Source organism: Macrosteles quadrilineatus, unplaced genomic scaffold (genome assembly GCF_028750875.1).
Source record: "Macrosteles quadrilineatus isolate MER2022 unplaced genomic scaffold, UCM_ALF_1.0 Scaffold_7__1_contigs__length_78375512, whole genome shotgun sequence".
NCBI lineage: Eukaryota > Metazoa > Arthropoda > Insecta > Hemiptera > Cicadellidae > Macrosteles > Macrosteles quadrilineatus.
Genome location: NW_026542600.1, coordinates 46,561,459 through 46,578,152, shown reverse-complemented (window position 1 = coordinate 46,578,152; position 16,694 = coordinate 46,561,459). Strand labels below are relative to the sequence as shown.

Genomic DNA, 16,694 nt, shown 5'->3' with positions numbered 1-16,694 from the left:
AAATCAGTACGCGACTCCTCCATACATTGTAATAGTGAGACGATCGCGCATCAAGACTCAGATGCGCCGTTCCCAGTTCTCGCTCGCTGCGGCCTTGTGTACTAGAGACCCATCAACTATGTCAGCAACAAAAATTAGAATTGTAGACATTAGCGCATTTTGTGACTGGCTCACAAAACTAGGTTCTTTTTTAATAAAAAAAAAATGGGGACAGCTGGACCATAGATGGGATGTCTACTTCAGTACTCGATAGTCAATGACGAAATTAATTTCTTGATTAAGAGGTTTCTATTGAGATGTTCTTTTGAAAATAGCTGCACATTTGTTGAACAGTGCTGTACCTCCAAACAGTGAAATAAACTGAAAGATTAGTAAATGCAGCCTTTCCATGTTCAGTGCTATACATCTTTCTGGATTAGCTATCAACATGCAGACCCGTTTTTTACCCTGTCAGCATTCTAGGCACAACTATAATAGTAGCGCCCCTTACCAATATATGTAACAGGGTGTCCACCAACCGGGAAATCTGGGAATTATACGTTAGTTTTTTTTAACCGGAAATTTTGCGTGAATTTTATATTTCTACCAGGAATGTTAAATTTACCGAGATCGCGCATGACAACAGTGACGTTTCCGTGACCACGGGAGAATATGTCTACACACGGCCGTGAGGGATGATAAGAATATTGCCGGAAAAGAACAGAATTTTGCCTCATTCGCGGTAGACGATGATAATCTCCTCAAGACTGTGGGATGTGTTCTTATTGCCCAGTCATGGAAGACAATAATTATGTCTACATGACCGCAGAAAATAGTGCAAATTTTGCCACAAATGCGGGATGCGATTATGATATCTATACGACCGCGAGGGATTATCAGAAGTTTACCACGATCATACAACCACCATTTTTTTAATTTTCCAATTTTTTGGCGATCCTAAAAAAAACCAATTGCCTCGTACCCTAGGCACGTGCCTATCGTGCCTATTCGGTAAATTGGCCCTGTCAACATGACGACCAAAATATTTATTTTATTTTTTTTTTTTAAGAGGTTGGCGGCCTCTTTTAACTTTGCATTTGCCCGTCCACATAGACTAAGCGCTCGTGCTCGGATCGTTTACAGCAAAGCAAGGAGTGAGCCGGTACAGTACAAAGGTGAAATTTTAGTGGCAGTGACCACGATCCGAACCCACGACATCGCTGCCTTGGGTCCAAACTTCCGCGACGCTACCGACTGAACCACCGAACATATTATGCTAGTCTACTATAGTACTCTTCAAAAGTGGAGGGGAAGCCTATTACAACACCTCAGATGTCAAAACTTAAGTGTGATAAAACTTACATAGGCCTACGTTAGCTTTTGGATAAAGCCACTAGTTATTAATTAATTAACTACTGTACATTTAATCCAACAAAAAAAAACTAAAATGTTGGACTGTTCATCTGGGAATCAAGCTAGGATAGGCACAGGAGTTGCACACAGACAGGCTGTATCTTGATATTCAAACCTAAATCACTTGGCTATTAACACCTAAATATTTACAGTACTGTAATCTCTACACACACTTGTCAGCCCAAGCGTAGTACTGCAGTTCTAAACTTGACTCCCAGGTAAGTCAAACACAGCTTTAACCTGTTTTGTTGGGGTATTCTTGCATAGATAATTAGGTGTTAGTGGAAGTTTGCTAGTATTACTCATCTTGTGTTTGATATATGCTCTTCAGTACTTAAATGTATTGCAGATACAAGTTGTGTGGACGAGACAAAGGAATTGGCTAACTCTGAAACTCGCTAACTCGTCGGTCGTGTGTCGGAACTGGCTAACCGTCCCAGTCAGGAATTGGCTAACTCCGGAACCTGCTAACTCGATTTTGTCCCGCGGTGGAATTCGCTAACCCGGCTGCGCCCACTGCACGGAGCGTTGCCAACCTTGTACGACAAAATAATCGTACACTGCCGTATTTAAAATTGTCAGTAATAAAGATACAGTATTGTTATTGTTTTTTTTTTGTTATCAATTCCACTTTTAACAGCTACCTAGCACAAAGTAATTAAAAAGCAATTAAAAGATAATTAAAAAGTTTTTTTATATTATTTAACTGTACAACGGACAATTAAATGTTTATATTTTCAATCTTAAATATAAATGCCAGTATTATAAGAAAATAACAGAATATGAAAAATATTGAAAATCCAGTAGTACCAACTAAACCACTATAAAATTAAGCTAAAAATACACGTGAGTTCTCAAACACGGATAACAAATTAAATCGTGTTGTCGTAATAAACCATTTTTAATACAGGCATTAACCATCGTGACTTTCATAACTAATTTATAGCCTTAAAATTAAAGGTTCATCGTTGAATCGTCCAACTTACGTGTAAAAATATGACATTCGTTTGGTAACAGTTTATAAAATAGCTGTAAATCTAGGCCTATAGTTCATACAAAACCAAAGCATTGTAAACCTAGGCCTACTAGTAAAAGCTAGTACCCTAATCCTAAAATTTGTTGAATTTATTAGTTATAATGTTAAGGCCCGTTCACACGGGGCGAGTTTACAAGCTACACGCCAGCGTGTAAGAAGCCGGCGAGTTGGCGAGTGTGCTTGTAGTCGTTCACACGATGCTTTTTCCACTCGCTCAGTAGCTGGCTTGAACCAAATCCTCCAACATCTTTGAGTAACAAGCGCACAAGCACAAGCAACTGTGTTCACACTGGGCTACTTTACACGCCTACTCGCTCAAAAGCTGGCGAGTTGGCGTGTAAAGTAGCGGCAGCGTCAACTTTTTCCAGAGTTTTTTTACAAGCAGCTTTTGAGCGAGTACGTCGTTCACACTGAGCTATTTTACTAGCTGCGTGTAAAAAAAACGGCGTGTAGCTTGTAACCGGTTTTTAAGATTGTAAACCTAAGCCCCATTAATAAATAATAGGAATAGATATAATATTCTTATATTAAAACGTGACAGAGGGTTATTTTATTTCTGAACCGGCGACTTGACGGATTTTCGTGATTTTAGTGTTGAAAGAAATATAAATTTAAAAGGAAGGGAATGTTGAAGTCAACGTTTATTTTAGGGTTTCAGGTAGATGTCAAGTTTTAATTTTTTCAAATATCTAGCAGCTGGCGTTCTCATTTTTTAAAGTATGGTTCAATGTAAATTGGTTTAATTAAGCGAGTTAGTGGGTTTCAAAATGTTAACTTAGGACAAAAATAGGCCTATTGATCGTCGGTATTACATATTTTTCAGCAATGTATTTTTTTTATTGTAAAGTGTTTTGCGTTATCAGTAAATGTGAAATATTGAGCTATATATCCTAAATACTTACGTATAATCAAGTTTTGTCATAATAATAATCTGTGTCGTTAATATAATAAAAGTTCTGTGGACAAAGTCTGTGTAATACCAATACAATCCTAGGTACAGTACTACTAGTACTGTTAGGTACTGTACCAACGATCGTATCGGTACCATAATGTCGTATCCTACTAATAATTAGGACTAAGAGCAATGTAGTCGATAAAATAAATGTATGTTCAGAACTATGTTTATTATTGTTATTATTATTATTATCATTATATTATTAGGGTGGAAAATGCATTATAGTCTTACCATAGACTAAACAACACAAGTAGACTTCACATACCATTGTAAATTTTGAAGCTTGTTTTTCGTGTCTAGTTCATGTCCTGTGACACTGATCGCTAGTGTTGACGAAATGTTGTTTCTATTAGTTTATAGTTAAAATAATGATTTGTTCTCAACTGTTTATATAACCAGGAGACGAGTTATTGTTCATAATTAAACGTTTTATTTGGTTACCGGTAAATGAGGTTTTAAATTACTGATAACAAGAAATAAATTGTAAACAAAACACGACCTCTACAGACAGTGCACCGGACAGAACTAATAATAAAATAGTCCTTAGCTGATCCAAGGATGTGAAATCTACTAAGGGGATATGTACTACACTTTTGGTAACTCTGGCCAACAATCTGCGTTCTTGGCACCCATTGGACGGAGTGCGAGGCTTCTGATTGGGAGTTAGCAAGTTCCGCCGAGACACTGTAGCGACTTCTGTACTAGGACAGAATTGGCTAACTCCGGAACCTGCTAGCCCGCTCTAGAGCCGGGTTAGCGGGTTCCGGAATTTAGCCAATTCCAAAACCGAACAAGTTAGCAAGTTCCTCTCATCAACCAAATTTGATGATAGGGCGTTTAACATGGGGTTAGCGAGTTCCAGAGTTAGCCAATACCGCGGACCAGTGTGGACCTATCTAAACTTAACCTGCATCCTACAACTTGATAATTTTTTAACAAATTCAACCTTCAACCTTGAGAGAGATGAAGCAGTGGTGTAGTGATGGAGAGAGTGGTGCAGTTGCTTCAGGACAAAAGGCCCTGGGGGGAGGGGCAGAACTACTGGGAAGGAACAATTTTGTCATTGTTCCAAATATTGGACATAAAACTAAATTTGGCCTTTGTTATGAACTAATTACTTGTTTTTATGTTGTAATTATGAACTTAGAAACTAATTGTGTTTCTATCGTGCAAACTAAATGGCATTACAGTATAACAAATTGGTAAATTACTTTATTAAAGTATAATAATTGTAACTGAATCTCAACCTTAAGTTAGAAGTTGCCAGTAGAAAATCAGTACAAGCTTCAGTAATCATAAATTTGGTGTAGTGACTTTTTTTTTGTAATTCTATTATGACTATAATTTTTGATCGTGGCAGAATCTTGATCATCTCCCGGTGGTGCAAAAAATCTTTTAACATCTTCCACAATTCTAAGTCATCATTATTGTCTCCTGCGATCCAGAAAGAAGATTGAACATCTCCCATGAGTGCCATAACATTGTCATTATACCCCTCTATCGTGGGGAAATTTCAATAATCTCTCGCAATTTAACATTACTGTCGTTCCCCGCGATCGTGGCATAATCTTGCACATCACTTAACCCTGCGATAGCGGCAATATTATTGCTAACAACTAATAAACAAAAACCGACGTTTCCATCCAATTCTCAGTTTTATTTTTGAGGCTAGAAATTGTGAATCAACAACAGATTTTAAAAACGGACCCATCCCTTTAAGGAGGTATTTATGTACGAAGCAGGGTGGGGTGATATTCAATGTTTTGAGGGGGGGCGGATTAAGCCATTTCTGATCCAGGAATATCCAACCTTGCTCCGCCACTGAGATGAGTTGGTATCTGTCCAAATCCTTCCACGGGTTTTTAAAAACCACAAAATAAACTTGTCACTGCCTACTAAATTCATCTTATCAAAATATAAAATCACTCTCCACTAAATGAAGGAAGTATAATGTTATATTGAGAATGGGTGCATTTGGAGAACTGTAATGGGTATAATGAGAAAATAAAGTTAATATAGTCATCTCATTGTATAATATGGTACTTTATTTTATCCTCATGGCAATCGATTTGGTGGTGAGTTACATTTTAAGTCAACACTGATAGATATTTTATAGTTACACAACAAATCAAGTAATGTTATGTTTTTACATCAAACAATTAAGTTGTATATACATGCCTGCATTTCTAGCTTTCATTCATTCACACAAATATTACAACAATGCTACTAATTTAAAATATAACCCTAAAATATACGCAGAGAAATATTAAAGGATAAGCAGTAGACATTAGCAACATGAAACATAGAATCTAGAATTAGACAATAGACGACGCTTTCCTGTCCACGTCCGGCTTAACCTTTTGCCTGAGAACATCTTTTCCCTACTTACTCGGTGTACAACTGGAGTCTCTACATTACAGTCTTACCAAAAACAAAACAGAAAACATAAAAAGGATTTGGATTCATAATAGTATGTTTGCTGTTCATTTTAGCCTCTGGAGAGCCTTTTGTTTATATATCGATAGGTTTCTTACCACTGCAAGACTAATTTTTATGGGATCTGAAATTTATCTCTTTTAGGATCACTCATAAAAATAAGTTTGCTATGGTAAATATCTATAACATGTACATATTATAATGAATGACATTAAAATAAATTTATATAAGACATTTTAAATTGTTAAATAGCTAAATCATCCATAAGAATTGAAATAATGATTGGTAACTGATTTTGTGTTCAATAATAAACAACTGACAATAGAAACATAATTGACAGTGAAATAATGATTGAAAAATAAATAGCTGACTATGTTGTCAGTGTTAAAAACTATATTTATGAAAAATGCTTAAAAAAATAAATCTAATGAAAATATAAACGGAGTAGTGTTTTTAGTAAGCATGGTTCTTGATGAAGAGACTGGAGTCGCCAGCCTTTCCAGCGATGGAACCGGCTTCATACTTGCCCAGAGACGCTTCTCCATTAGCCTGAAACAGTCACATTTAAATTGTGAAACTCAATATAACAACTACAGAGGTGTGGTAAACAATTTTGTTAAAACTAAAAAGAAATTTACTGTCAATCAAAATTGGGTTTGAAAACAACTTTGAAATCAATAAAATGGTGGTGGAGTGAATAAAACAATTAGTTTAGTCTTAGTATTTTTAACGGTATCTGGCCTGGTAGTTACTTGGTTTGTCAAGGGTTCCTTGCTGTAGCTAGGGAAGTGGTGTGAATAAAGAGCAAAATAGGAAAAGTAAGACAAATGCTGATCTTCATGCATGCTATCTCCTCGGCAGACGACTAGCTTGGCTAGTTGATGATTGGGCTGTTAGAGTCTCTTAAAGACACAGCTTCAGACAGTGACAACGTATGAGGCAAAGGTGTTTGCTTATGTTAAATGTTATAAATTTGTTTTTTATTTGATTTGAATTTGAATGAATATTTAGTTTGTTATTTAAATATCAAAAACAATTTTATGTTTTAATGGATAAAAACACATAATTGGACAACTTGGTGTTTTGTGTAGTATTGAAACGCAATTTTGTTTCAAGGACCGTTGATTTGGTCCATGTGCCTTCCAAAAATACAAATACATAGAAATACATAGTAAACCCACAGAAACCCCTCAATGTTGTTGTGTACAATCACTATAGCAACAATGTCCACTGACGGGACATGTAGGAGTTTTATTGAACTCTGCATTTACCACCGGTAGTACACATTGATAAAAAAAACTTTGATTAAAAATTTGAAACATTTGTAAGAGCGAAGGTTTTAATGTAAAAGTGATGATTTGTTGGCTGCCAAATTTAAAATGATATTGATACTGCAATCTCCAAAAAAAACAAAAACAAGTGGATATTTTAATGTATTATTGCAGATTCTAGATTGAAAAGTGGCATGACTGAAAATTTTGGCATTTACTACCTGAGTAAATTCTAAAATTAAACTAATTTTACTTTATTATTCTTTACCCTTTTTCATACTTACAGATTATTCAACTGCACAAGTAACAACAGTAACAGTAACAACTTTTACATTTGCTTAATAACTTTCAGAAAGCTTAGAGGTACTGTATTTTTATTCTAAGAAGTGGTGTTTTTTAAATTTAATTTTGAACTAGCTTGGTTGTCTGTGTGTTCGCTTGCTGTGCTGAGTTCGGTGGAGTCCTTACTATCAACGCTAATATTAATGGTGATGTCTTGTTACAACTTTACTTTCCTGAAGTTAAGCTTATCATCATATAGGCACTTAAAATTATCTCACTATACATCTCAAACTAAACAAACTGAAATAAGATCAAATAGGTAATCTAACCTTTGCACGCTTCAGAAGTTCAGCCTGTGCAGCTTTCACATTTTCAGGTTTTCCTCCCCACGCCTTCAGCACTGAAGCCTGCAAAGACAAGGTAGGATTAAAAATACATATTTCTTACATTACAAAAAATGTGCAACATGACATTTAGGCACTCCTGAATATCTCCTGCAGTAAAGAACATATAATCATCATGCCACGATCACAGCCAAATCATGATCACCCAGCCCTCTTGGTCTCGGTAACATGATCGAAGTCTTCAGTGATCGCGGAAATGTCATTGTTGTCAATCGTAAAAGCTTGAACTCGCTTAATGCTCGCACACCTCTATCTAATAGACGAGATGTGTTGTACATCTAACACAACTTGTTTTAATTTTTGTACTACTTTTGGCGTGGCAACTGCAGCGCCCCCTCTCGTGTCACCCATGCGACGTCCCTATCAAGAACTTGCGTGGAGAAAATTTACCCCACGCAGGTATTATAGGGTCAAGTATTATGAGTAAATATTTAAATATTTAGCATTCAGTGTACAGCTGTGTAATTGTATGCTCGGCCACACTAACTTCATATTACGAACCCAAATGTTAGTGCCTCACAAACTTGTGAGAGCTAACAGAACTTATTACAGTAAACCCGCATTAATCCAGACAATCCTAGTTGTCCAGTTTGGTGAAAGTCAGAATATAAAAAAAATGATTTATTCAATTAATAATTTTTCATTGATTATCAATTACAACAGCATTTATGCCTAAAGCTCCGCCGTTGCACTTATGATCACGGTGACAATCAAATGCTACACAACACAACTATTTTAGAGTGGCACAATCATAACTTGAGTTTAAAGACATATTTGCTATAGAGTGGCTGTCTGGATAAAGCAAGGTTCTTTTCAAAGATGTCATGAATAAATAAGGGATTTGCTGTGGTTTGTTTAATTAAATATCATAGATGACCAAGTCGTAAGTTTATTTTTTTTTGCAAGAACCTGTGACCTGTGGTATTTACCTGAAGGGCACGTCCGTAACTGAAGGTGAGTTTCCAGGGCTTGGGAATACCCTGCAGTTTGTTGATGGCATCCAAGTTGACTGAGGCATCTTCCTCGGATTGACCACCGGACAAGAATGTCACTCCTGAAAAAATCAAATTGGTGTTAGAAGGAAAGAACAAATTGAGACACGTCAAGTCGGCCAACATCCAAGTAAAATGAAGTGAATGGGTTTAGTTACCACAAAAGATAGGTTTGATGATTACAGTAGAACAGCAGTTATCTGAACCCTGACTAATCGAGTTGTGGTTTAACTGAGTCACTGGCTGCTTGTAATAAAGATAAATTGGATGTTTTGCAATCTGGTTTCAAATCGCAATTTTTAAAATTTCAATACTAAACTATATGTAAAAAAAGGCTTTGGTTCCTTTTAAACACAACTCAGCGAGATAATGTGCAATTTCAAAGACTGTTTGAGATGGTCTTACACATACAGGAACAAGACATTGCCATTAGTCAGTGGGTGAATAATCTGCTGTCTATTGAATCTGAATGTAGCTGGTTCAATCTTGAACAAGATTGATTCTGGATCCAGATGCCATTTGTCAATGGGCATGGATTTGCTATAGCATAAACTCTTCATAAACTCATTATGAATTAATTTTGATATCCAAAAGGTAAATGTAAGATAAATGGATTTGAATCATAAAAAAAATGAAAAAAATATAAAAAAAATTGAAAAATGAAAAAAATTGCATGGAAAACACAAAAATGTAACAAATTACCCGGGACAGCAGCAGGCATAGTTCTAGAGAGAGCTTGAACAGTAGCACGAGCGTTCTCTTCATAGGTGGACTTCTTAGCAGCTGACATGCCTGAAGTGACCATGTTGGGCTTGAGGAGGGTGCCTTCCAAGTAGACGTGGTGGTCGTTGAGTGCCTTGTAAACAGCTGCAAGAACTGTCTCTGTCACTTTCTGTGCTCTGTCTATATCGTGGTCTCCGTCAACCAACACCTGTGAACCGAGAAATTATGTCACACAACAGAGGTCAAACCTCAACTCATAAAGGAAAGAGACTGAGGAAGTGAAACTGTAGAAATAATTGTGTTGTAATAAATAGTAGTTATTTATTTGCTTTCATGCAGTTTTGAACATTAAGAGATTCATACCATCGAACCCTCAAATTTTAGCAATAAGAAGTCATTTGTGTCTACAAAATCATAGACAAAAGAGTTAAATACAGACAGCAGTGCTGCGGTTAGCATATATTCTGGCGTCCACCGCTAGGAGTGCCGTGAAGTTTTGGCTGCTGTAGTGTCAAGCGCTAGCGAGCGTTGTCAAGACAAGTTGGTAGTTGGAGCCAGGGTTGTCAACTTCTGGAGAATTCCCCGGAACCCAGGGATTAGAAGTTCTGATATTTTTCCGTGTTTCAAAAATTACGGAGTTTAAAAAAGGGCTTTTCTGTTAAAATTTCAGGATTTCAGACTTTTGTACTTTACCCATATTGAAAAGTGAGTCTGATGGTAGCATTTCGTTTGCAAGGGTGGTAGTCCTGGTAGCAGACGGTAAGTCAACGATGGCAGTGAATCAACAAACACTGTTCTAGTGGCACATCGCGGAACCTTCCTTTGTCTGTCTATATTTAATTCTTATGTCTATGATAAAATCAAACAGTTTGGACTAGTAGCTCCCCGGTAATCAACATAACAAAGTGCGAACTGCAAACTAACTGGGTGACCAAAGAAGATAAACCATCTATACTTTACATAAAAACCATTAAGATCTTCTTCAGGTATAGGATTTTATATATATATATATATATATATATATATCAGTAGCCCTTTTAAAAAAGAAAACGTTTTTCTACATTTTACACCACCAAAATTTAGGAGGTAAAAGACAATTTTAATTACAAACCTCAGGCTCAACAATTGGAACTATGCGTTGAGATTGGCAGATGGAAGCGTAACGTGCCAGAACATTGGCGTTTTCCAAAATAGCTTGGTAAGAAGGAGTGTTCTTGCCAATCTTCAGGACACAACGCCACTTGGCGAATTGGCATCCGTCCTTCTTGTACTGGGCACACCTTTGGGCCAAGTCATCAAGTCCTGCAAAATCATGTAAGGGTGATTAGAGTAACAGGTTAAATGCAATAAAAACTAATGGTTTGAATTGGTTAAACTTTTACACAATAAGTTGAGTCAAATTATGCATTTATTAATTAATAAGTTCAAGATTTAACTATCAATGGAATTAATGATCATACAGTAGAACCCCTTTAATCCCAGCCCCCGTAATCCGATCGCCTCATTGCTGTACTCTATACACAGTACAGTAGTTCTTTATTCACTATATTTACTACTGTATTAAATAAACACTGTATTTTACTTTTTAAAGGATTTTTCACCTTTTCCGTAACAATTATGATTCATTTTAGATAGGTTTTAGCGATAGTTATGTAAAAACAACAATATGTTCTGTAATTTGAACTATTCAATAGTCCGAACTACTGCCGGTCCCAATTAGTTCGAATTAAAGAGATTCTACTGTACAATTACTTCATAATGTGCCAACTTTATTATGAAGCAAAACTAAAAGGACGACTTATAGTAAATTGTTTAATGTATCAAAACCATGGGATAGAATAGAATTTTGACAGTAACCAACTATAAATTAAAATATGTTATATTTAAGTAAACATTTTCTCCAGCTGGTTCATATATTCGGCATGTCTACTTCTGGATCCAAAAGTGAATGCTATAAGTAAAAGTATCAAACCACTTTTTTCGATATTAAATAGAAGTTATTCATGTTTTTTGTACAAGGAGGCATTAGGAAATATTTTAAGTGAATATTTTTACTTCAAGCATTAGTTGCATGGTGTGCTGTGAATTTTATAAGAGAGGAATTTATATTTTACCATTACACAATAAATCAATACTCTCAACTCAAATGCTTCATACACAGAATTATTTGTAACAAGTTAAGAAGAAGTTATGGCTTAGGCACCTTGGGTGGTGACTTCGTCCTCTGAGCCGAAGAGAGGAACAACTCCCTTGTCAACCTTGATGCCGAGGAGGATGCCTCGCTTGTTAAGCAAATCCACTAAGGGAGTTCCGTCATCAGCCTTCTGGTACAATGTCTCGTGGAACAGGATCACTCCGGAGATGTGTTCTGCTATCGCCGGGTCAGTGGAGAACAGGAGTTGTCGGTAAAGTCGTCTGCGTAAAACTCAAATTCAGTACTTTGTAAAATATGAGATTAGTTAGAATGGCAAATAGGGTTGGTTATGGAAAATAAAGGTTAATTTATAAGTACTATAAATTTAATTTTTGATTACTCATATTTGGAAAATACTATTTATGAAGCAGCTTTGAATTGTGGACGTAATGGACTCATTTTCTTTGGACCTAAACAGTCTGATATGGAACAGATCCAATTCCAAATAGTTCCAATAGTGAGTCGGTGGCTCAGTCAGTAGCGTTGCGGACTTCGGGCCCAAGGCAGCGATGTCGTGGGTTTGGATCCTGGTCACTGCCACTAACATTTTATCAGTACGGTTCACCTTTGTACTGTACCGGCTCACTCCTTGCTTTGCTTTAAACGATCCACGCACGGGCGCTTAGTCTATGTGGACGGGCAAATGCAAGGTTAAAAGAGGCCGCCAACCTCTTAAAGTAGGTACACAAAAAATCAGTCAACTCAGGGCCGTCCGAAGGGGGGGGGGGGCAACCTGCCCCGGGCACTGTGGCTGAGGGGGCGCCGCGCATCGGCTATTATTGTATTAACATAGTATAAAAATATGCGAATGCAACTATTACTGGGGGGGAGGGGGCGCCACGACCACGTTTGCTCCGGGCTCCGCCAACCTTAGGGATGGCCCTGAGTCAACTCAAGTTGAGACTTGAGACATCAAAGCAGCTAGGTACACAATGGATAGTGAGCAAATCCCCACACTATACTTGCTTCTTAATTTGTTTCCATTTTATTCTCAGCCAGAAGAAGAATTCGGTTTGACTGACCTATTCTCCTCAGTGTTCTCTACTCCGATGTCCTTGAGACGGCTACCGCAGGTACCCACGGACTCGTCAGCAGCCAGGATGCCCTTGCCTGGAGCCACGATGGCTTGGGCGATCTTCTTGAGCTCCTCCTGCAGCTCGGGTGGGGGGTAGTTGAAGTAGGTGGTCATATTGGCGCTGGTGCAATACGAGGGTCTGAAACAATATAGGCTAGTTATTGTAAAGAAAATACTATTTCATATAATAAGAGGATAAAGCAATAGGTAGGTAGATAAGTTATGGGAAGGCGGTGGCTTAGTCTGTTACGTGGCGGACTACTAATCCATGAGGCAATATGTCTTCTGTTGGTGTCCTGAGTCTCACCAGGACAGGTCATTGCATCGATTCACCCATTGCTTTGGATACGTTCCACACATGAGTCCTATGTGCTCAGGGAAATGCAAAAACCATAACGTTAAGTCTCTGTCTACCACTCTCACTATAAAAGTATTAACTGTGCCATAAAAGGTTAGAGGAGTGACATAAAAGGACATACACATTGAGCCTGTTCCTTGATACCTGTGTGGTGGGTCAACACAGAACAGTTTGGTTAGAACAAGCCTATTTTAATGATTCTTTTCCTCATATTTTTGTTCGTGCCGTACTGTAGTGTTTTTACCTCTTGCCTTTTGACGATAGAGTGAAAATTTTGAAACGTACGTTTTTATGTGCCTGGCCTTTTATTTCGTAGATACTGAATATGTAGTTTATCATTATGTGTTTTGATATTTTTTGGGACGGGGGCAACATGTTACACACAATTATTTGGCTTTAAATAGGTTCTAGGTATTTTTTTCGTATTTTTAAAGTCTCGAAACTCACGACTGTCACGTGTCTCTAGGGTACATTTTGCAACTTTGATGCTGTTTTGAGAATAATTATTCATGCCGAAATATATAATGTCATATTTTTATTACATCAATAGTTATTAAACTTAGGAAAAAGGAGCATATGATAATTTTCTTTTCATGTTAAACTGACTACCATGACTAAATAGGTCTGTCCCTCGGTTTGACGTCACGACAATTAGGGAAAGATTTGCAACTTTAGAGCACGACAGTGGCGCCTGGCGTCGATGGAGTAAGTTGGTTTTAAAGAGTAGTTCGGAGTGTATGTTAGGAATTTAGTGCCGGTCGTTTTGAGTTGAAAGGAGGAATTACAAGATTAATAAAGGCAAGTTTGTGTTTTTTGTAATTTTGGTGTGTCCATGACCGTACGTAGTCATTTGATGAAGAAGACATAATGTTAATTTTAGTTTATAAGATATTTCACTTGATAGATTAACCTAGAAGTCCACTTTGTATCCTCGAGCATGAGGTGCAGGGCTACCGCCAGAACAGAGCCAAATAACACGTAATGTCACGACCATCGCTGGTTTTTTTCACGACCAATCCAGCCTTATGGATTATACTGTGTTTGGACGTGACAATAACTTCAATATCATTGTAAATTGAACAGTTTAGTTCAATTGAAACACTAATTTTTTTTTAATTTAAAAAATTTAAATATCATCATATTTTAATGTTTTATACACAAAAGAAGCACACCTCTATATAAACATATCGATTTTTCGGGTCTCAGGTAAGTTTTTTCGGAGTTAGGCCTATACAAACTTAAAAAGATTTTATTGGCTTTTTTTCAATTTTTTGAGTTTTTTTATTTTTTTCTAGAAAGACCAAATATACCAAAAGCTTAGTGAGCTGTTTATTGTATAATGGCCCTAAAAGTAAATTAATTTATAACAAAACATAGTTATACAAATAACATTAACTATTTTTAATATTCAGTTTTATGTCCGTGATGGTCGTGACTAAATTTTGTGTTTTTCCATCAAAGATGCTCTATTAATAAAAAATAACCCAAGATATTGCGTTACCATGGACATTTTATGAAACTTCAAATGTTAATGAAATAAAAAAATAATAATAAAAGTTTAAAAAATGGAACAAAAATTTTTTAAAGTGCTTTTCCTGAAAACGTATGTTTTAAAATTTTCACTCTACAACTGATCAACCTATAATTGAACAAAATTTAGTTTTACATTATGCCCAAAAGCTCAGGGGCTACAAACATGAATTTTAAAATTTAGAAGAGTGTTTTGAGTGTCTCAAAATTTTTATAGGCAAGTATATTATGAGTAAACAAACACTAGGTAGGGGGATACTTATGGGTGGGATGAGCATCGATAATTAATGTTTTCGAAACATCAATGTTCGATGTTTTTCTATCAATGTCGAAATTATATTAATCAAGTATATAAAGAAAAAGCTTTAAGCGATATTTCTATGTTCATTTCTCCAAGCAAACTGTTGGTTGAGACTCACAGGGCTAAACACATCTTTGGAGGAAGGTGTTTCTAAAAAAAAGGTTTCCTATTTATTTTGAAATTTGGATGAGTTAGGATCACAGACTTCTGATTAAAAATTCGGCATATCTACAAGCATTTAAAGTGTTCAGGCCGCTTTCCATCAAAGTGTTCAATGTACTGTATTTTAGAAAATGCCAATGATAAAGACACTCACAAAAAAGTAAATAAACAAATAACAGTGAAAAATATATACATATTTCCAAAAAAAGTATCAGACTATTAAATTAAACATAAAAACTAAGTAAAGTAATAATTGAAATACCCCTGTTCCAATTTAGAAAATAATTTACAGGTGGCTTTTAAACTCAAATTTATACAGTAGCGAAAGTTGTTTTTACATTAATATGAAAAAAATTTATTTAATTTCTTTATATGAAGTATCAAGATGGCAAATAGCATTGAAGATAATTTAATCAACCAAAGATTGTAATGATGAAAAATGTAAGTGTGATATGAATGTGTTTATTTGTTCCAGATATTAGAATAAATAATTTAGAATTCCGAGGAAATTATTTGTGTTCTTTATGATCCATTCAATGTAGGGAAGACTATCCAATGTGAAATTCTACTTGACATCTATGAGCAACCAAAGGAGGGGACACATAAGCTTCAGTTCCTTCTGAAATCTTTAATATATTGCAAAAAAAAAAAAAAAAAACTTTTGTGAATAATGAGTATTGTGTAGTGGTGCAGAAAATTATATAATGAATTAGTTATGAATGCATTTTTAAATGTGTGGTAAACTTACTTCACAGATATTATTGTATTTCAATTTAACTATTTTCGTTAATTATCAAGTCAATATATTATGTACATCTCAAGTTTGATGGAAAATAAGGTCATTTATACAAAAAAAGAGAGATATAAAGGAATCTCCCTAAATATTCTTTGTAACAGAAGGTTTGCTAATTCCTTAAGGTATTTTCCATAAAAATAGGTATTGTTATTTTACACTCATCTAAAATTGTCTTTTGGGATTGGAATATTTTGAAGACAAAATACATCAAACCACCATAAACCAGGATAAAATGTTGATTTCAAATTTCAGTTGGCAAAAGGGGAATTTTTTATTAAAAAACTATTTTATCAGCTTGACAAAATATTATTGTATATAGAAGTGCAGTAAAAATATAAATAAATAACCCCCCCCATCTCATTGACAATCCTGGCTATTGATAATTGAGAACCTATAAAATGTATATTAATTTCTAAAGATATTGTTTTGTAAACTAAAATTGTTTTTGGCCATAGAGCAGACCTATTTTGGATGTTCAAAAGTGTAACATGAAAAAAATTCGCCTGTCCAGTACGAATTGGCAAGCTCATGCAAGTTACACTCACTCTCTCTCTATCTCTCTCCCTCTCTCTCTCTCTCAGCAACAGCCACTCTCCCTCCCCTCTCCTTCGCCGGGTTTTCTCTTTTACCTTGCTCTGATTGCCGAGGTAACGCCATGGACAAAACAATCATTTGTCCTTTCGGCGATGGAAATTATCGATTTTAAAAACAGTAGCAAACTGCAATTACTTTCAACGACATCAGAAATTGGAATAGTTTCGTAAATTAGTAAATTAGTTTTGTAAAT

The 16,694-nt window shown here is 35.9% G+C and overlaps 1 protein-coding gene across 4 annotated transcripts in view; it reads right to left on the bottom strand.

Annotated features, from left to right (window-relative positions):
• Window positions 1-5,407: 5,407 nt before the first annotated feature.
• The window catches only part of LOC128998148 (fructose-bisphosphate aldolase-like), a 41,918-nt gene continuing 30,631 nt past the window's right edge, over window positions 5,408-16,694 (bottom strand). For all 4 annotated transcript variants that reach the window (XM_054424153.1, XM_054424155.1, XM_054424152.1 and 1 more), the window contains 7 exons: window positions 12,708-12,899; window positions 11,695-11,906; window positions 10,603-10,793; window positions 9,471-9,699; window positions 8,706-8,830; window positions 7,702-7,779; window positions 5,408-6,368 (listed from right to left, as the gene is read on the bottom strand). In XM_054424153.1, coding sequence (XP_054280128.1) covers window positions 6,273-6,368; window positions 7,702-7,779; window positions 8,706-8,830; window positions 9,471-9,699; window positions 10,603-10,793; window positions 11,695-11,906; window positions 12,708-12,874 — 1,098 coding nt within the window. In that variant the 5' untranslated portion in view covers window positions 12,875-12,899 and the 3' untranslated portion in view covers window positions 5,408-6,272. The remainder of the gene's footprint in view (window positions 6,369-7,701; window positions 7,780-8,705; window positions 8,831-9,470; window positions 9,700-10,602; window positions 10,794-11,694; window positions 11,907-12,707; window positions 12,900-16,694) is intronic.